A 21,848-nucleotide genomic window follows, 5' to 3' on the forward strand; every position below is an offset into this window, starting at 1 on the left:
CCAAATATATTTAATTACTTAAATTAAGTTATTAAATTGGCTTACCAAACACTAAGAATAATTTAGCTTAAAGTTAACTTAAGTCATTAAATAATAAGTATTAAGTTTTACCAAATATCCACTAAATTTTATTTATATTTAAGTTGCTTCAATTCATCATCAAAGTAAATCAAGTTTTTTTTTTAAATAAGAGCAAATTGAATTAGAATTATTAAAATCAGTCCATTTTATATTTAGATTAATTACAACAACACACACCAAAAAGACAAGAGCAAGTTTAATTTGAATAATTCAAAGAGAGCAAGTTGAATCTTATTAATTAAAAACAAGTAGGATGAACATGAATAATTAATAAGGGATCTGATATGTGTTTGGACACATTGTAAACAATGTCAAAAAAAGATGAGCAAGTTGAATTAGAATAATTAAAATCAATCCATGTCATATTTGGACTAATTACAACAAGTGGCAAAAAGATAAGAGCAACTTTAATTTGAATAATTAAAAGAAAGCAAGTTGAATTTAATTAATTAAAAACAAGCCGGACAAACATGAATAATTTATAAGAATCTAATATGAGTTTGTCCTCATTGTAAAAAATGTCAAAAATAAAAAATAAAATAAAAAGGCAAGTTGAAGTAGAATAATTAAAATCAATCGATGTCATATATATTTGGACTAATTAATTACAACAAGTGGCAAAAAGATAAGAGCAAGTTTAATTTGAATAATTAAAAGAGAGCAAGTTGAATTTAATTAATTAAAAGCAAGCCAACAAACATGAATAATTAATAAGAATCTAATATGAGTTTGTCCTCATTGTAAAAAATGTCAAAAAAAAAAGAAGAAGAAAAAAGAGCATGTTGAATTAGAATAATTAAAATCAATTGACTAATTATAATGGTTGGAAAGTGTCTCAAATTCTTTATTAATATAGATTTCTTTTTTGTAAAGAACATTATATAAAATATTTCATAAATTGATGTTATTGTAATATTAGTTTTCCTTATAAAATAAGAAAAGATATTAGGTAAATATTCTAGGTGATGAGAGACAAAGGATATGAGAAGGAGATGAACTTGTAAAGATTATATGAGGTGGATAAAAATATGAGAAAAAATGGAAGACATCAATGGAGGTAGAGACTCATAATTCAAAATGTAGATATAAAGAATGGGGAAATACGGGACATTTTAGAACTCAATAGTTTTATCTATTTTTGTCCTTTGTAATATTTTCTATGGTATAGTGGAATTATTCTCTCTAATCTGTGGATGTGGGCATAGATGACTGAACTACGTCAAAACACATTGTATACCTTTGTAAGGATTATTTTTGTATTTTTCAATTAATATTGTTTCCATTAAAACTTTCGTTGACACGACAAATTGATATCATAACTTGGAATAAAGATTTTTAAAAGAACCAAAGAGAAATAAAGCACACAAGAATGTAGATTGTTCTCTCATTGAGGTGTGATATAGAAAGTGTGTATCATGGACAGATGGAAGATTGATTTAATAAAATTTGATTTAAGGTGGAGATTTTTGGAAAGTACTATAAATTTCTAATTAGTATAGATTTTTTTTTTTTTGTAAAATAATATTAGATTTTCTTATAAAAATAAATATTCAAAGTTAGGAGGGAAAAAAATTATGAGATGAAGATGAGTTTGTAAAAATTATATAGATAGAGATGTGAAAAAATACAAGATACCCGATGGAGTGATAGGCTCGTGGTGTAGATGCAAGGCATGAGGCAACAAAAGATGTTTCAAGAACTCAATATAATTGTATCTATTTTTATTCTTTAAGATATTCTTTATGTTATAGTGGAATTATTCTTTCTCATCAATAGATATATGTATAGTGTGCCAAACCAAGTAAAATATCGTGTATCTTTGCGTGAATTATTTTGTCTATGTATTCTTCAACTAACATTGTTTACATCAAAATTAAGATAGTAAAAAAGTTTTAAAATAAGTTTTAAAAATTATTATTTTTTAAGATAAGTCTCTAAGAATTTTTACCCTTAAACTTTTTATTGAAATTAAAAGTGTCTAATGAGAGATAAAAATTTAAAAAAATGTTAAAGAGTATTTTTGTTTAAAAAAAAAAGGTTATATCTAATGACCCTTTAGTTTTAATTCATTAATTTTGGAGTCGTGAATGCTCAAGTTGCCCATTTTATATGAAATTGGTGTTAGCACGCGGGGTTAAAAATATAAAGCATGGGACGCACAAGTGCTTATTTTATGTGGCCGGCCACTTTCATTGTGACCTGCATTTGCATTGATGCTTGTGTAAGAATGGTGTGACTATACATTTTTTTTATTTTTTTTGTTTTTTTGTCCTTTTAGGTGTAGTAGAGATTAGGGAGGCAATCTGATTTGAAACTTTTCTCCAATCGTCCCTTTGATTTGGAGGAAGTAAGAAAATGGCGGAGGCTACTGTTTCCTTCGCTGTGGGCTAGGTGAACTGTTGGTTCAAGAAGCGGGTTTCTTATACACTGAAACTTACTGGGTTTATTCAAAAAATATTTTAATAAGTACATTACTATTTGTTTTATTATTTTATAAAGTGTTTTTTTAACATTTTTACAAGTTTTGATTAATTTTCATTCCATCCACATTTTTTTTCTTGATTTTCATCTAATACTTTTATAAGACTCAACCACGGATATTTTCTCATTTTATGATATTTTGATGCTTACATATATTATAAATAGAAAGGTAATCAAGGGTTGGTATGAGCTAATCCAAGTGTAGGTTTCATAATCAGCCCACTGAGCATGAAGGTGGGACATGTGTTGAAATAAAGACGAGCGATGGCCAGTACTGCTGTGCTGACCTTGTTGAGGGTGGTGCCGATTGCAGACCCCACTTGCCGGCCTTATATATCTATCTTTTTGTTTGATTCGAGTGAGTTGGGAAGGGGTTGTATTATTGGAGAGCGCCTCCAATTATATATTTAAGTCGGTTTGACTTACCCTATTGCTTTCCCTCGATGGACAATTAGGAGGAAGTTTGAATTATTTAAATGCTCTATATATCATGATCTCATACTTCTTAAATTCTTAATTAAACTGTCAGTCCCTAGTCATGTGATTGAATTGTGGTCCTTCTCTCATCATAAGACTATTATTAAGAAAACATATGCAAACCTAACAATGCACTTAATATTTTGGAGTGCTCAATGTATATTGAAATTATTAAATCCATCTCTGAAGCCGTGATGATAGGGAAGTAATGCTAAATTGAAGTTGTTAGAAATCAGCCTAATCATAATATTGTGAAATTATCTCACACATCAAATTAGGGATATTTTTTCCAACACTATTTATGTATGGGGTTCCTCTTAATTATGGAAACGCATTTTTAAAATTATGAGGAACTTTACACTAAGAATTAATGATCTTTACATGATTGAGAGTGCAACTTTCCAAAAATAATATGGGTATAGCAATCCACATTTGATTGCCGGATGTTATACATTCCACTTGCTACTTCATTGTTGTTTATCATGTATAATAAGAGTGGTGCATTTTTTCTCATTTACCATCGAATCAAGGATTGTTGATTGTTTTTCTACTGGTTATGATCTGCATTTTTGTTGTTTATATTTTTTGTTTTCATAACTTTAGACTCTATTTGCTAACTATTTTCAAAACAGTTTGTTGTTTTCTAGAACTAAGGAAACAAAAGAACATGTTTGACAACTAGAAAATAAAAAATAATTCTCTTCATAAATTTAGAAAATATGATGTTTTCAGAAAATATATTTTCAAAAATAATTATATAAAAATTGATAATGATTAAAAATAAAGTATTACATATAAAAGTTACTTTTAAAATATATTTAACAACGGAAAAACAAGTTAAGAACATTTTTAACCTAAGACCCTGTTTGGAAAGTGTTTTCAAAAACAAGTGTAGAAAAATGTTTCCAAAATGATTTTTGAAAATTGTTTTCTAATGTTTTGTAAAATAAAAATCTATTTAAGAATCTGAAATGTTCTTAAAAATTTTTAAAAATTTTACGTCTTTAAATATTTTTTTGAAAAGAACTATTATATGTAATATTTTATTTTTAATCATTCTTTATATTTATATAATTATTTTTTAAAACATCCTAAAAAACTAAATGAAAATAATTGAAAATAACTAAAATATATTAAAACATCATTTTTTTGTTTTTGTTTAATACACTTTATCCCCTCAACCTATCATGTGTTTTACACATTACCCCCTTAAGTTTAAATTCGAGTACATTGCACTTCAAACTTGTCACACCCCAATTTTTATTATTATTATTATTATTATTATTATTTATTTTTCAACTAAACAATTGATACTCAAATACAATATAAGTGCTCTCAAAAATTTAAATGTAGAGTTCCTACTTGAATTTGTTCAAAAAGAGGATATGGAAAACCTGTTATAAAGAGTACATCATGTATTAAACATTGTGACTATTAAGTTAACAAAATATGTTTTGTTTCACAAAAGAAACTTGTACAACATTAATTTACATATACCAAGCCCCATTGTTTACTACGGGTAGCCCATACTACAAGTGTATCTGACAAATATATACATTACATCATTCCAACAAAAGGTTTAGTCTTGATATAAAAGGCATGGCCTCAAAAGACTTTCAATATGAGCAAACAGCATCCAATCACAGTAAAGCATTGCTCAAGCATTATTTCCTGCATAGGTCTTCTGACCTGCATCTAGAGGTGGAAGGAATAGGGTGAGTTCACAACTCAGTAGGAAAGTTTATAACCATCCTAAGTATACCCTTAAAAACCATGAATTAAACGTTTAATAGCATGCATGATAAACATTTCATAACCATTAACAAATGTGTAATCATGTCAAACATGTATGCATGTGTTTGTTGGTTTCATCATTGCTTTTCCCCATCCATCCTTTCACAATTGATCAATTGCTGACTCCCAACAATCTACACAGCAGATACAATGCTCCACAAGAAACTCGATCAATATAATAATGACTATTCTGGGACATCACCCAAGGACAAGTCATACCCCGTGTCTTTTGGGACTCATACCCAAGGGCAGGACCAACCCCGTGTCTTTAGGGACTAAAACCCAGGGGCAGGACCAACCCCATACACCCACATCGGAGTGTCTTTCTCGAGGGCTTTAGGGACTTTCACCCAAGGGCCCACGGTCCCACATAAACAATATATCAAATGATAAGGCCTGTAGCATCACATAAGCACTTCGCCACCAATAAATTCTCTGAATATCATCTGTGATAACTCCATATCCTTCTTGCAATGCAACCCCACCATGAACCATTTCGACCACACAAACCATGAATCTTCATACCAATATACGTTCCAATATCATGGTAACATCTCAATGCAATAAAACAAGATGCAATGACACTTTAAAACATTTTATGAAATCATAGAAATAACATGAAATTCCAACAAATAATTCAAGGAAAGAAATCAAATACACCATAGAATAACATAAAATTCCCTACCTTACACCGACTTCCTTTTTGTGTTTCTTCTAAGTAGGCGATCTTTGCCTATTACGAGGAACTGAAATGAAACAACATAATTTAGGTTTTAGTTTATTGTTGCAAATTTTTAATTCTCACATTCTCTAATCTATAACCTACATGTTTTCAAATCAAATTTGAATTGAATTAAACAATATTTACAATGCATATTAATTTCCCTAATTAATTACCAAACACTAATTCTTTTGATTTTCTTAAAGCCTAACCTATTAACAAATCCCAAGTGTCCAAATAACCCAATTCATCACATGTTTACTAATCTATTTTTCAATCAAACCAAATTAAACAAAGATTTATGCTGATCTTACCATTAATAAAATACTTAACTTAAAATACTTTAATCTTTAATTAATTGTGATTCTTAACTAAAACGGGTTTATAACTAATTATACTCAACTTTTACACAATTTTTACCGTTAATTCTTTTCAACATACCATTAGGAACCAAAATAAACGAAAATTACAAAATTAAACAACTTGCTTACCTCAAATCTACACTTTCTCTCTCTAGATTCTCTCTCTAACCCAAGCTGCTGCAGGTGAAATGGTGCAAAACGAGCTGCAGCCCCCTTATAAAGGGTCTCCTTGCACCCAAGCATGAGGTGGCAGCCCACATGGCTGCCACCAATCCACCCAAGTAGGAGGTGGCATTCCACTAACTCCAATTTCCCAATTTTGCACTTTAGTTCTTCAAGTTATCAAAAATAAAACCCATAATTGCCCATTAGTCCTTTAGGTTTTCATAACCCTAATCAGTCCCTAAGAACCTAATAAGCATGCTTAGATCATTAACTAATCCCACTTAACCTTAATCAAAGTTTAATTCATAATTAAACATGATTAGCACTAAACTAGTTTTAACATCTAATTAAGCAAGCTTAAAGTTAAGTACTAAAATAATCATTATTGCCTAATTAATTCATTAGTACTAGGTGTTACAAAACTTCTTAAATTGCAACATTCTGCCTTTTTCATTGGACAATGTTCCTTTTAGTAGACGAAAATCCAACGTCTTGTGCACGTGACTCACTAATTAAGGGTAGATTTGTAAATTCTCAAACCTAAAAAACCCTAAATAACTTTCCCCTTTAGTCTTTGTCTTCGTTCTTCCTCCGAAGCCCTGACCCTCAAAGCCCTAAAAATCCCAAATACTTAATGCAAACATCGAAGGGCTGAGAGTTCGATTGAATTGGATTTTAATAGTAAATTACTTTTTCTTGCAATGTTTTGCTTTAGTTTTTCATTTTATGGCTAAGAAAATATTGGTTAAAAGAATAAATTTTGAGTGTTTAGTATTTAGGGTTAGGGTTTCGTTTTGATAAAGGATAAAATTTAAGAAAAATAAATTTGAGGTGTTTAGGTATTTAGGGTTACAGTTCATTTTTCATAGCTAAGAATTTTCCTATCACTCTACATTTTACGGTTTAGCATTTCACTGTTTGGATTTATATGATTGAATGATTACTTGAAACATTGATACAGACATGTGAGCTTGAGCACAATACATGGCTCTCTAAAAGGAAAACTAATTATGTATTAATTCATTACTGATCTTACTCCTCAGATAATTGGCATAAAATACTCAAAACCTAACTCACTACAAATTCATTATTGAAAGGTATTGGGTTCTCTAAAACCTAACTCCATCGCATTCCTTGCAAATTCATTACAAACAAAGAACGAAGATGAAGTTTGAGGGAGGGAGAGTTGTTTGGGGCTTTTTAGGTTTGGGGATTTACAAATCTACCCTTTATTAGTCAATTATGTCTACAACACGTGACATTTTCGTCCACTGAAACTAACACCAACCAATGAAAAAGGCAAAGCGCTACAATTTAAGAAACTTAGAATGAAATATACTCGATTTTAAACTTGATGAGGCAATGTACAAAACATGGATAGGTTGAGGTGGTAAAATGTATTAAACCTTTTTTTTTTTAATTATGGTTGTCAAATATATTTTTTTGTTAAAAAAAAAACCTTTTTGAGAAACATTTACCAAACCATGATCATGATTCATAAGGGAATTAGTGCAATTTCCCATAAAGGCAACCAATTAGTCTCTTGTTATCGGATTTTTCTCTTATTTCCTGTAATATTATGTAACATGCACATTTCACAAAATATAGATGAAAAGAGAATGTAAAAAAAATCATTTTCATAGGGAGTGCATTTTGAGGAAAATAAATTCATTTCATATATTGGAATAATGTCTACCTTACCCAAGAATACCCTTACATGTATTTTGGTCTTAAAATAATACTATTTTGGTTTTAAAGTACCTTTGTTGGTTGAACAATGTACTATCCTCATGTAAGTTGGACTGGTATGGGTGGGAACCCATATATACATATTAATAAGGCCATTTTCGAGTAACGTGAAGGAGGTACTGTTTCAGTACATTAAATGGGAATTATTTTTCCCAAATGCACTTCCCATAAAAATGATATTTTGGGTTTTTATTTATTTATTCATATCTTATAAATAATGCATATTTACATCATTCTTGAAATTTCTAAAATCATCTTCATAACTGTAACTAGAATTATCGGCAATGGAGGAACGAGGGATCCGATGCTTCTCAGCAGTCACCACAGTCACGCCGCTGACACCAAGGCGCTGCAGTCCATCCGTTGTGTTCTCAAAGACAATCACATGTTGGACTGAAAAGCTTTTTAAGGACATCATTGGGTCGTTTTCTCCGTCTGAAAAACTTTTCCTTTTGAAGAGAATCACTGATTTTCAGAAATTTCCCAGACCCCCCATACCATATATGGCCACAACTGACCATTTCCTGTCTGGTTCCACCAGCTGTTCCACCAAAATCTTCACACTTTCTTCCACCCCAATGATATCTTTATCATCAAGGTGGGAGTAAGTAGGCCTACCCTGTTGTGGCCTCTCATTTCTGGAACTTGAGCTTTCTCCCTCTGTAATGCTCCTTATGTCAGACTTTTGTAAGCTTGTAGTGAGATTGGAGACCCTTTTTTTTTATGGCATCAATTTCTGTCCCAACCTTCTGGCGTGCTATAAATTCAAAGAAGATCCAACCACTCCTCTTAAAGATGTTTTGGGGACTGCTTCTCCTCCTCCTCAGGGCAACTCTGGAGGCAAAGGTCTCTATGCTGTCTTCAGCATCGTAAGCAGCCTCTCTAATTTCCACAACGCAATTGTGAATAACCTCATTTTCATCTTGTCTTGCATCTGCATCTTTCAAAAAACACTGCATCCGCTTCAGCTCAGTCCGAATTTCCACAACTTTGTCACTCACCTCATGTAAGAAACTTGCTTCTTGGATTAACAAGTCACCTAGCCTTCCCACAGCAAAGGACACAATAGCCTCTGCCATTTTTCTTCTCTGTCATTCACAGAAAAACCTGTTTTGGCCCTTAATTTGAGTGGATGATAAATTTACAGGTCTTTTTTTGTGTTTTTGAATGTTGTGGATAGAAGAATCACTTCTTTGCTTGGGGATATAAGCAATTGATTTTCCACACTTCTACCCAAAGGATCTCTCCATCCAAGTCTACTTTTTCCAAATATTCTCTGCTCCGGGGGAAAGCTTGTAAGTGTTCCCTTGTGTTATTGAGTGTTCTAGATAGAGGATTGGCAATTGCTTTCTCCTCTTCTACTCAAAGGATCTGTTTACATCCAATTCTACTTCTTTCAAATATTCTCTGCAGCAGCAGCAGGAAAGGAAAAGATTCCTAACAACTCAAAGAGTGTAACAAAGCGCGCCCCATTTTAGTAATGCCTTGGACTGGGCACTTTGTGGGCTGATCCTATGCCAGACTTTTATCTGGCATAAATTCTCCAAACGAATAGTGAGGCTACATATACTAATACTAATTTTTTGCACCTGGACCTGTCTCCAACCTTTAGGAGTAGTATAGCTTTGGAAAAGATGCAATTCTTCAACCTTCTTCAACCATGTCTCTCGCCCCAGATAACAATTTAGCTTGCATATATGATATCAACCATTGGAATGTTGAACTGGGCCCAACACAGGGGGGAAATGCAAGTTGCAGAGGCGGCTCCAACACATAACCTCCCGCCAAACAAAGCTCAGATACCATGTTCTACAACCCATTTTCCTAAAAGCTTAAGTTTGAGCTCACAATATATATCATGCTCTTTAACATGGAAAGCAACATGTCAATGGTTTGTGGGTCAAGGCGCTTGCATTCCAATTACCAAAAGACAGAAGCATACCTCAAGGATTGTAAGAGTAGAATCGACCTAGTTGTACTGTCCTCCTATTCAATGTCCCCACATATACCTTTTCTTTTACTCCGTTCTTTCCCTTTCCCTCCCAATAGTTTAAACCTACCAAAGATGGCAACACTGACCTGGTACAACGCCACTGCCAATCATATTCATTCTTCACTGCCATCCCTGAAGCTTCTTCCACTAACATGGTTGGAGAAATCCGCAAATCAACGCTGCCCCACTTGAGAACCGCCATTGAAACACTGAAAAAAAGGGGAGAGCGTGACTCCTGTTTTCTCCGCATCTGGACATGCTGTAGGGGTTGGAAGAGAAAAAGGGCTTGTGAAGATGTCAGCCAAAAGGCTTGGCCGAGTTCTAGGGCAAATAGCCCTCTCACGAGAAAAAAACACATTTTCACTCTTTCATGAAACATATTAATAATCCCAATAGAGATTTTATTAGTAAGTGTCAATCATCCTTGATTTCCTAGTACACATGAAGCATACCAATGGAAACAAAAGCCCAAAAAGGAAAGAGTCAAAACCACACAAGCAAGACCCATCCATACAATGCCCCAACAAAGGTCTTTCAAGCAAAACATAGATATGAGAAAAATAGATTGAATAAGATAAGCTTTCAAGCATTGAACTTAATGCTTCAAACAACCAAGCATCCTATAGATTTACTCGAGAATTTTCAGGAGACTTCAATGCTCCAAGAGCCCCTTCACATATTAGTAATTCATGCTTTCACTTGGTTAGAATTAGCAAGCAATATGCTAGGAGCTAAACCACTAACATGAGGTTGTGATTATTTAACTTCTACTACCACAAGATTTAAACTTCTTTTATCCTTTTTTTTTTTTTTCTCAAAGTTGCCACTTATAGAATCCTGAAAAAATTAATTGAAGGTATTTTCATTTAACCATTGTATTTTTATTTTTAATAAAACTTGACTTAAATTTAATTAATATTATATACAATATTTTTACAAAATCAAATAAAAAATTATTTTTCAATAAAACTTATCCAAACAAGTTTTTTATTTCCAATTTTTTTAATTTTTTTATAAAAAAAGATAACTTGCTAAACACCCTCATTCTTAGAAAATATTAAATAACTATTTTTTGTTTTTTAACTTAAAAAATAATTTTTAAAAACAAGTATAAGAAAACATGAAACATGCTAGTAGCATCTCCTATATAAAATTTAGGAACCCTTGTACAAAAAATGGGGACTTAGTTTATGTTATAAAAAAATTTTATCAAAATTTTTAAATTTGGCCAAGTAAAAAGTTTTTAATACTTCTATTTTTTTAAACCGTTTCTAAAAATCATTATCTTTTTTAAATCAATCTCTATTATTTGTTTAAGAGTTCCTACTACTTATTTTTAAAACTCAAAAATACAATAAATGTATCCAAACATAATCTTAATTACTTAAACTCAAATCAAATCCTAATATTTGAATTTAGAAACTTATATGTACTTTCTAATAAGTAGCTTGCAATGGATGCCCACACAAAGAAATTACCAAAATGGGCAGTGTTTCATTGTACTTTAGCAGCCCCCAAGTTGTTACACCTTTCTTTTCCCTGTCCTGTTGGAAAGAACATTTGAAAAATGTCCAAATTCTAAAGAGATGCTTGGAGTAGAAGAGTAGAAATCAATTGACAATTACTCAATTAGGATAATATTTTAAAGTCCAAATTCTAATTTTGATATTTTGTATCATTTAGAATTCAAAATTCAAACTTTCATCGATTTATAGGAAATTTGAGAGTAATTCTATAAAATATTTTTAATATTTATAACATAATAAATTTTTTTAAGTATTATAAATATTTTCTAAAATTACAAATTCATCCACTTATAAAGGCAAATGTGAAAGTGGTGGGCCCGGTGGGGTGTGAGTGAAACGAAGATCACTAATGGGTGGCTCCTGTGCTGAGTCTGCTGACATTATTATTGAGGGTTGGTACAAATTGCAGGGCCTTCTCTTTCTTCTTTATGTGTTTTATTGGAGTGTGTGGTAGACTTCGGGTGTTCAAAGAGTGTATTACTGGGGACAGCCTTCTATTCTACCTTTTACTTTCTATTGCCTTTCATCATTGAGTGTGTTACTACGCATGTAATTAGAATTAGGGTTGTTCTTTGGTACCACTTTTCATTTTGGGGTACCTACCCACATTTGATCCCAATAATAAAATAACATATGTAAAGTATATATTATTAAAAAATTTATAAAAACTTATCAAATCAGTAAAGATGACTTGTTGGTGAGAAATAATCACATGCATTTCATATATATCTAAATATTACAACTTTTTTTATAATTTATTATTAAATATCAAATATTATTTGTTATTTAATACCTTACCTAACTCTATCTATAAAAAAAATCCTACTAACTACTCTTATGCTCTCATAATTCATATATAAAAAAGGGATAGTAATTTAATATGAAAATTAAATAATTTCAACTACCAAATTACAAAATATGTAAGATGTATTTTGATTAATCAAATTTCAAAATCAAGTTTAAAACTTTTTGAGAGAGAAAATTTAAAATTTGTATTATATGAAGAAAATGAAGGATTTCAAGTGATTACAAATGTCAAAGGTAATATTTGATTTTTTTTTTTTTATCCAAATATAATTGTTGTAGGAAGAAATGTGATGTTGAATAACTATTTTAGAATTTTTTATGAGTTTATTATAAAATTTTGTTATCAAATTGTTATTAATATATATATATATATATATATATATATATATATATATATATATATATATATATATATATATATATATTGTTCATAGATTAAATTTGAAGATGAAGCTTTATATGTCTTGAAGAAGACATTATACGGAGGATGTCAAGTGATTACAAGTGTTAAAAGGTAACATTTGATTTTTTTTTTTCTATTTACATATAACTGTTGTAGGTAGAAATGTTATGTTAAATGACATTTAAATATGTAATGATTTATAACATCTAGATTTTTTAATTTTTTATGAGTTATTATTAATCAAATTGAGAGTATTTAGTCATTTGTTATGAAATTGTCATCAATATTTTTATATTATTATTTTTTATATTCATAGACTAAATTTGAAGATGAAGTTTTATATATTGAGAGGAGGTACGAAAATTATGAGAGGGGGTACAAACTTTGTAAGACAAGATACGAATTTTGTAAGAGAGAATACGAACTTTGTAAGAGATGGTACGAACTTTGTGAGAAAGGATACGAACTTTGTGAGAAAGGATACGAACTTTGTGAGAGATGGTACGAACTTTGTGAGAGAGGGTACGAATTTTCTAAGATAGGGTACGAACTTTCTAAGTCAGGGTACGAACTTTCTAAGATGAGGTACAAACTTTGTAAGAGAGTGTACGAATTTTGTAAGATAGGGTATAAACTTTCTAAGAGATGGTACGAACTTTGTAATGTATGAACTTTCTAAGAAAGGGTACGAACTTTCTAAGAGACGGTATGAACTTCGAACTTTGTAAGATATGGTACGAACTTTCTAAGAGAGTGTACGAACTTTGTAAGAGAGGAAACAAATTTTCTAAGAAATGGTACAAACTTTGTAAGAGATGGTATGAACTTTCTAAGAGAGAGTAGGAACTTTCTAAGAGATGGTATGAATTTTGTACGACAAGGTACAAACTTTCTAAGAGATTGTATGAGCTTGTGAGGGATGGTACGAACTTTGTGAGAAATGGTACGAACTTTGTAAGAGACGATACGAACTTTCTAAGAGATGGTACGAACTTTGTACGACAAGGTGCGAACTTTCTAAGAGATTGTACGAACTTGTGAGAGAGGGTACGAACTTTGTGAGAGGGGGTACGAACTTCCATCATTTCTTTAAGAATAATTTTTTTTAATTTATTTTAAGAGTAATTTCCATCATTTCTAAGCTTAATTAGTGTCAATAAATAATATTATTGTATTTCCATGTGGAAAAAAATTTGAAAAGTTTGAAAATTTTCGAGGGTAAAGAGAATGTAATGAAGGGTGCTAAGAATGTGAAGATTTCTCACATTCTTTGTACCATTCCTCACATTATTCGTACCTTCTACAATTACTTAGTGTTTTAATTTTTTAAATTTTTTTGAAAATAATTTTCATTATTTCTAAGCTTGATTAGTATCAATAAACAATATATTTGTATTTTTAAGTGAAAAATAAAAATAAAAAGATCGAAAAATTGTTAAATTTCAGGGTAAGGAGAATGTGAGGTAAGGTATGAAGAATGTGAGGATTTCTCATAATCTTCATACCTTTTTCTCACATTTTTCATATCCTCTCTAATTTTTTAGTGTTTTAATTTTCTAATTTTTTTAGGATAATTTACATTATTTCCAATTTAAAATTTTTTTAATTCTTATTTTTTTTTTTAACAATTCTATCAATAATAACTCAAAATAATATTATTAAACTATGTTATTGTTATTTCAACTTAAAAAGTAAATCTGAAATTTTAAAAATATAAATAATTTAGGGTACGAAAAATGTGATAAATACATGTTTGGTATTTTCATCACATTTTTCATATTGATTTTTAGTTTTAAAATTTTTGAAATTACAAATTTATTTTCAAAAATATTATCATTAGTAACTTATTAGTAATTTATTTTACTGTAATTTAATTTTAAAAACCTTAAATTCAAAAAATGTAAAATTTAGAAAATACGAGAATAAAATATAGGATGATCTAATTACCTAAGCTTTACATATGATTATCAAAATGTTGAATTTTAATGAAAATACTCATTTCATATTAAAATATTACCATATTCTTGAATTTAAATGTTTAATACTTATTTAAAAATAAAATAATGTAATTATGATATATGATTTTTTTTTTTTTTAATAAAAATGTTTTCAAATTTTATATCATTATTATTTTTAATTTTTTTCAATTTTATTTTTATCTCATATTTATTTTATTTAAACCCAAAATTATTGAGAATGTGGTAGAAAGAAGGCCAAAATCCAGTTACGTGGAATTTTTATTTCAAATTTAAAATGGATGGCGATGTAATCTAGGACATCCAATGGCTTGAAAAACTAGAATTTTCCTTAGAATTATCGGCAATGGAGGATGAGGGATCCGATGCTTCTCAGCAGTCACCACAGTCACGCCGCTGACCAAGGCGCTGCAGTCCATCCGTTGTGAGGTTAGCGATGAAATACTCTCAACCACCTCTTCTTATTCTCAAAGACCGTCGCGGATTGGACTAAAAAACTTTTCAAGGACTTCATTGAGTTGTTTTCTCCATCTGAAAAACCTTTTTTTTTTTTTTTTAAGATGATCACTGATTTTCAGAAATTTCTCAGTTTTGGTTGCGGTTTGATGTTCTTTTGTTGTGATTTGGAAGAATTTTTTTTTATTTTTGAGTTTAACTCGAAAATCCCGGTAACTCAGACGATTCACCCGAGTCAAATCGGACTATCGATCGAGTCAACCGATTTTAACCCACCCTTGCAAGTACCTTCACTTTAACGAGAAGGGTGGTGTTGAAGGTTTAACAAAGTGTGCATTTTAATTTCAGAAACTACAAAGGATATAAATGCAATTTTTTTTTCTCTAGATTATGTAAAAATATAATTAAATAGGGTGATTTACATTTTTGCAGTCATGGAGGTGTAGAAGAGATTGCAGAGGCGATCATCTTTTGAACATTTCTCCTTTGTAGGAACAAGTAACATCAAACAAATGGCGGAGGCAATTGTGTCCTTTGCTGTGGAAAGGCTAGGTGACCTGTTGATTCAAGAGGCAAGTTTCTTGCATGGGGTGACTGACAAAATTGCAGAAATTCAGGTCGAGCTTAGGCGGATGAAATGTTTTCTGAAAGATGCAGACGCAAGACGAGATGAGGATGAGACAATTCGCAATTGGGTTGCTGAAATTAGAGAGGCTGCATATGATGCCGAAGACACTGTAGAGACTTTTGCCTTCAAGGTTGCCAGGAGGAGGAGAAGTGGCCTTCAAAACATCCTCAAGAGGTATGCTTGCATCTTATCAGAATTTAAAGCACTCCATGAGGTTGGGACAGAGATTGATGCCATAAAAAACAGAATCTCCAGTCTCAGTACAAGTTTACAGAGCTATAACATAAAGAGCATAGAAGGAGAAAGCTCCGGTTCCAGAAATGAGAGGCAACGTATCCTCAGGCGGTCTTACTCCCACGTTGTTGATGAAGACACACTTGGAGTGGAGGGAAACGTGAAGATCTTGATGGAACAGCTCGTGCAACCTGACAAAAGATGCTCAGTTGTGTCGATATGGGGTATGGGGGGCCTGGGAAAAACCACTCTCGCAAAGAAGGTTTACCATCATGGTGCTGTTAGGCGTCATTTTGATTGTTTTGCTTGGAGTTCCGTATCTCAACAATTCAACATCAGAGCGGTTGTACAAGAAATATTAATCAACTTCATGTCTCCTCCTCAAGAGCAGAGGAAGGAAATTGAGAAGATGAGTGACAATGAGGTATTAAAGAGAGTTTATCGAATACAAGAGGAAAAGAAATGTCTGGTGATTCTGGACGATGTGTGGACTACAGAAGCTTGGGACACGCTAAGACCTGCCTTTCCACTGCAAAAGGTAGGCAGCAAGATACTACTCACCACCCGGAACAAAGCGGTGGCTTCACATGCGGATCCACAAGGCTTCTTGTACCAACCAAAGTGTTTAACTGAGGAAGAGAGTTGGGAGCTTCTTCAGAGAAGAGCCTTCCTCAGAAATGATAATGGTACAGGTATTTCATTATTCTATCCCTTGTCAATTGGATTTTATAACTACAACCACAGGGTTGAGGTTGTCAAAGCAACAAGTCAATTGGAACAGGGCCCTAAAACATAAGGTTTCCATTAGCCTTTCCTCCCAAAATTTTCTATTGTTTCCCTTTTCAATTTGATTTTATGACTAAACATGTCAAAGCAACAATTATTAAATTGCAACCAGGGCTGTAAAACATGGGGTCAATTTGAGCTACGAGGTTGGGTTGAGTGCTCATGTCCATGGCTCGACTTAGAACTTTTTCAAGCTTCTGGAAATTCTGGCTTGGTAATTTTTTAGTTTATTTTATTGAAACTAAGAGTCTATTTGTTAGTAATTTTAGAAAACATTTCTAACATTTGAAAATTTTTATTTTTCAAGTATTAAAAAGATTAAAAAAATTTCTAAAAATTACTATCAAACACACTCTAAGTTAATTGCTATGACTTATAAAACAAGCTATTCTTCAAGGCTAAGAAAAGTTTGCTGATTATAAGTTTCTTATTCTTTTACACAAAGCAATTGCATAATTCTAATTCTTGAGTAATTTATTTTTCTTGGTAATAGTTGATTATCAGAATATTTCTAATCAATTTCTCTTGAACTTTTTTAGATCCTACCATTAACAACATGGAGGAGGTGGGAAAGGAAATGGCTAGATATTGTGGAGGTTTGCCATTGGCTGTTGTTGTGCTTGGAGGACTTCTAGCTACAAACCACACGTTGTATGATTGGGAGAGAATTCATAGAAATATTAAATCATACTTGATGAGAGGCATAGACAATTACAAGCAGCAAGACAGTGGAGTCTCCAATGTGTTAGCTTTAAGTTACCAAGATTTGTCATGCCACTTAAAATCTTGCTTTCTCTATTTAGCCCATTTCCCCGAGGACTATGAAATTCGAACAAAAAGTTTGGTTCGAATGTGGGTGGCTGAAGGGATTATATCAAAGGTGGGAGAACAAACATTGGAGGATGTTGCAGAAGGGTATCTGGATGAGCTCATTCAAAGGTGTATGGTTCAAGTAGGAAGAACAAGTTCAAATGGAAGAGTCCATACTATCCAGTTGCATGACCTAATGCGAGATTTATGCTTGTCAAAGGCAAAAGAAGAAAATTTTCTTGAGATTATCGGTTTTCAGCAAGTGGAAACATTTTCATCTTCTGTGGTAACAACACCTACTCTAGATAAAGTCCGAAGACGTGCCATATATCTAGATCAATCTCTTCCTGTACAGAGTGATGCAGAGGCTAGAGCAGTCTCCAAAAATAAAGATGAAGATGCTAATATTTATGTCAAATTGAACCCAGAAAATGGCACACCCCTCCGATCTCTTCTAATATTCTCTCCACCAAAAGAAGTGACAGTACACTGGATGCTGAGGAAGTTGAACCTGAAGAAGTTCACATTATTAAGAGTGTTAAGTCTTGAGGGACTTTCACTGGGAGAAAAATTACCAAAATCAATAGGCAACCTCGTACACTTGAAGTTCTTGAGTTTTAAATATGCTAGTCTCTTACACTTCCCATCATCTATAAGAAATTTAGGTTGCATCCAGACCCTGGATTTACGGATTACTCGACCGATGATTTGTTTTAGAATGAACGAAGTGATAGGTAGGATGAAATGGCTAAGACATCTCTACCTTCCTTTCGATCTTCATGTGGGTAATAGTAAGGTGCAATGGGGCAACCTGAGTAACTTGGAGACGTTAAAAAACTTTGATGCAGTACAATGGGACATAAAAGATTTGGCCCACTTGACCAAGCTTCAAAAATTGGAAGTGAAGAGAGTCAAAAGCTTTAAAGAGTTGGATGTAATTCTCAAACCCTCCCATCCCATTTCAAGCAATCTTCGTTCCTTAGGTTTGAAACATGTTGGTACCAAAGTGGAAGAAATAGATCTAAAGCAACTATCAATGTGTCCACATCTTTATAAGTTACGCCTACATGGAGAAATAAGCAACTTGCCTGGGCACTTCTTCTTCCCTCCAAACCTCACTATGTTAACCTTGAGATCTTCTAAACTAAAACAGGACCCGACACCGATTCTAGAGTGCCTTCTTAACTTGACAATCCTTTCCTTATTGCGTGATTTTTACATTGGGGAGGAAATGGTTTTCTCTAAGAATGGGTTCCCTCGGCTCAAAGATCTGGCAATCTTCAGTCACTCCGTGAAAAGGTTGAAGGTGGATAAAGGTGCAATGCCTAATCTTAAGAATTTAGCTATTGTTGATTGTACATCATTGGAAATGGTTCCTGAAGAAGTGAAGTATATCACTACCCTTCAGACATTGGACGTTGCCTTTATGCCCAAAGATTTCATACAGAGGCTTCAAGTGATAAATGGGAAAGAAGGGGAGGATTTCTACAAAGTCGAACACGTGCCGTCCATCAAATTAATTGATGGTAAGTCATTAATTTGTGCTTTTTCTTTTCTCCTTTCACATATACAAACACATCAAAAAAAAAAAGAGAAACACTCCATTTTTAACCATCAACCGTTTGATTATTTTTAAATCATGTCATGTTACTTCTCTCTTCAACCTCTTGCCAACTCCTTAAGGCTCTTGTTGATCATCAAATAAATTAGAATATCATCAATGATCTGATTTGAATATGAGACCATATGCATCTTATTGGGATACACCTCTCAGCATTTGTCTTGACCAATTGGATTACCCTGATGGGCTATTAACCATTTCAAGAAAATTTAATTAAATATAGGTGTTTTAAAATAATTAGATTATTTAATTATTTAATTGATAGTAAACACAACATAAAATAGATGAAGGTCCTTTTCTTTATGTTCATTAATGCTTTTTAATATGCATCACGGAAATCAAAATAAGAATGATATTTTGTTAATCTTTTGTGACACCCATAGACTGAAGTTACGAACCAACTTCTCACTTGTTTTCACAATCCTAAATTGTTCAAGTGACAAAGAGCTTGCTTTTATATAACCTTTCTATTTCAATGTTCTTTTATTAACAAATAATTTGAGAAATGCTTCTAACTATGATTTTGTATTTCATAAGATGAGGGTGAAAGGAGAAGTGTCCGCCCATGAAGAAAATGAAATACGGATTCCATCCATCGGACGTGGTCAATGATGGAGAAGTGATGCTAAATGGCAGTTGGTGCTTGTTAGGAAGCAGCCTTGTTCCTACTCCGTAAATGATGTTAGACTTATTATGATTTGATCATAATATTCCTATAATTTTTTTTTCTTCCTTCTAATTGGTGTGTTGGCTTGTTTATGACTGAATCCGGGATTGTTCTTCTGTTAATTGGTTGTGGTTGTGCATTTGTTGTCATGTTGCGTGCAAATAAAATTGGTTATCTCAATACAATTTCCCCCTGTTTCTTTGCTTTTTTAAACAGCTTGTGCTTCCATATACTGATCCAGAAAAAGATAGAAGGGGGAAACCGCCATTTTTCCAACATCATCTTCATAGTATAGTTCAAGCAACAGTAATTGAACTGCACCTATATCCTGAGATATCAAGCCGGCCACCACATCCTGGAATGAATTATGCAATGCAAAAGTGGGGAGTGGAAGATAGCTCTGCAGTAAATTCAAGTACAGAAACTCTAGAATGATTTAACTGTCAAAACTTAACCAAAATCCATTGAAAAATGAGTTTGCACCCAAAAGAATCATATATCAGTAGCCAGTAGTAACCCGGACAGGATAACACTACCATAGTATAGATGCAGGGTTCAAGTAGGAAGGAGTCGTCCAAATGGAAGAGTCAAAACTTGTCAATTGCATGACCTTATGCGAGATCTATGTTTGACAAAGGCAAAAGAAGAAAATTTTCTTGAGATTATCGGTCTTTGGCATATGGCAACAACACCTACTCCAAATATGGTTCGAAGATATGCCATATATTTGGATCAATCTGTTCATGTTGCAGACGTTAGGATAGTACAGAAAAATAGAGATGAAGGTGCTAATAACTGCATCAATTTTGAACCCAGAAAATGGTACACATCTCCAGTCTCTTCTAATATTCTATCCACCAACAGCAGCTGCCGTCCACTGGATGCTGAGGAAGTTTTACTTGAAGAACTTCACATTATTAAGAATGTTAAGTCCTGAGGAACTTTCATTGGAAGAAAAATTACTTAGAGCAATTGACAACCTCATACAGTGAAGTTCTTTAAGTTTTAAAAAATTTAGGCTCTTATGCTTCCCATCATCTATAAGAAATTTAGGTTGCATCCAGACATTGGATTTACGGTTTACCAGTATTAATCAATGAATAGCTTGTTCTATAACACATGATGTGATAGGTAGGATGAAATGGCTAAGACATCTCTACCTTCCTCGATATCTTGATGTGGAAAATAGTAAGGTGCAATGGGACAACCTAAGCAACTTGGAGATGCTAAAGCACTTTGATGGAGAACAATGGGTTGTACAAGATTTAGCCCACTTGACCAAGCTTCGGAAATTGAAGATAACTAATGTCAACAGCTTTATAGAGTTGGAGGTAATTCTCAGACCGTCTAGTCTAATTTCAAACGACCTTCATTCCTTGAGATTACATCTTGTAAAGACCAAAATGGAAGAAGTGGATCTAAGGCTAGTATTGATGTGTCAATATCTTTACATGCTATTCTTAGGAGGAGAAATAAGCAACTTGCCTGGACGCCACCACTTCCCTCCTAAGTTAACCTTGAGGGATTCTCATCTAAAACAATACCCAATGCCAATTCTGGAGAGGCTTCTAATTAACTTGACAATCCTTAACTTATGGTCTGATTTTTACACTGGGGAGGAAATGGTTTTCTCTAAGAAAGGTTTTCCTCGACTCAAATATCTACCACTCTTCCATACCTTCTCCTTACAAAGGTTGATGGTGGATAAAAGTGCAATGCCTAGTCTCAAGAGTTTAATGCTTGGTATGTGTATATCATTGGAAATGGTTCCTGAAGGACTGAGATGTATCACTACCCTTCAGAAATTGCGCATTGACTATATGCCGAGAGAGTTTGTGGACAAACTTCAAGTGATAAATGGAAAAGAAGGGGAGGATTTCTACAAAGTCCAACTCATGCCCTGCATCGATCTCACTATCACATGCCCTCCATAGCATTAACCATTGGTACGTCATTTGTATTTCTTCATTTCTCCTTCTACATATACAAACACAAAATAAAATAAAAAAATGGCATGCATTCCAATTTTTATTTTTTATTTTTTAATCCATGAGCTGTTTAACTACAAATTTTCATCCTGCCCAAAAATTCTTTCACGTCATAGAGATTAC

At 32.6% G+C, this 21,848-nt stretch overlaps 1 protein-coding gene and 1 long non-coding RNA gene across 3 annotated transcripts; one reads left to right on the plus strand and one right to left on the minus strand.

Annotated features, from left to right (window-relative positions):
• Positions 1-4,434: 4,434 nt before the first annotated feature.
• On the minus strand, positions 4,435-6,091 carry LOC117929303. Its single transcript, XR_004653733.1, has 3 exons — positions 6,046-6,091; positions 5,519-5,579; positions 4,435-4,734 (listed from the first exon to the last, which is right to left on the minus strand). It is a non-coding gene; the product is annotated as an uncharacterized LOC117929303 (long non-coding RNA).
• An 8,763-nt stretch (positions 6,092-14,854) lies between these two features.
• Positions 14,855-19,919, plus strand: LOC117928954 (putative disease resistance protein At1g50180). 2 transcript variants are annotated; one of them, XM_034849105.1, is made up of 4 exons: positions 14,855-14,964; positions 15,424-16,545; positions 17,179-18,975; positions 19,608-19,919. In XM_034849105.1, the coding sequence occupies exons 2-4, from the start codon at positions 15,504-15,506 to the stop codon at positions 19,637-19,639; spliced, it is 2,871 nt and encodes a 956-aa protein (XP_034704996.1). In that variant the 5' UTR covers positions 14,855-14,964; positions 15,424-15,503; the 3' UTR covers positions 19,640-19,919. The 2 variants fall into 2 exon arrangements, with proteins under 2 accessions (XP_034704996.1, XP_034704997.1); XM_034849106.1 differs by having other exon boundaries at positions 15,424-16,539.
• Positions 19,920-21,848: the final 1,929 nt, after the last annotated feature.

The sequence above is a fragment of the Vitis riparia genome, chromosome 13, assembly GCF_004353265.1.
Source record: "Vitis riparia cultivar Riparia Gloire de Montpellier isolate 1030 chromosome 13, EGFV_Vit.rip_1.0, whole genome shotgun sequence".
Lineage (NCBI taxonomy): Eukaryota > Viridiplantae > Streptophyta > Magnoliopsida > Vitales > Vitaceae > Vitis > Vitis riparia.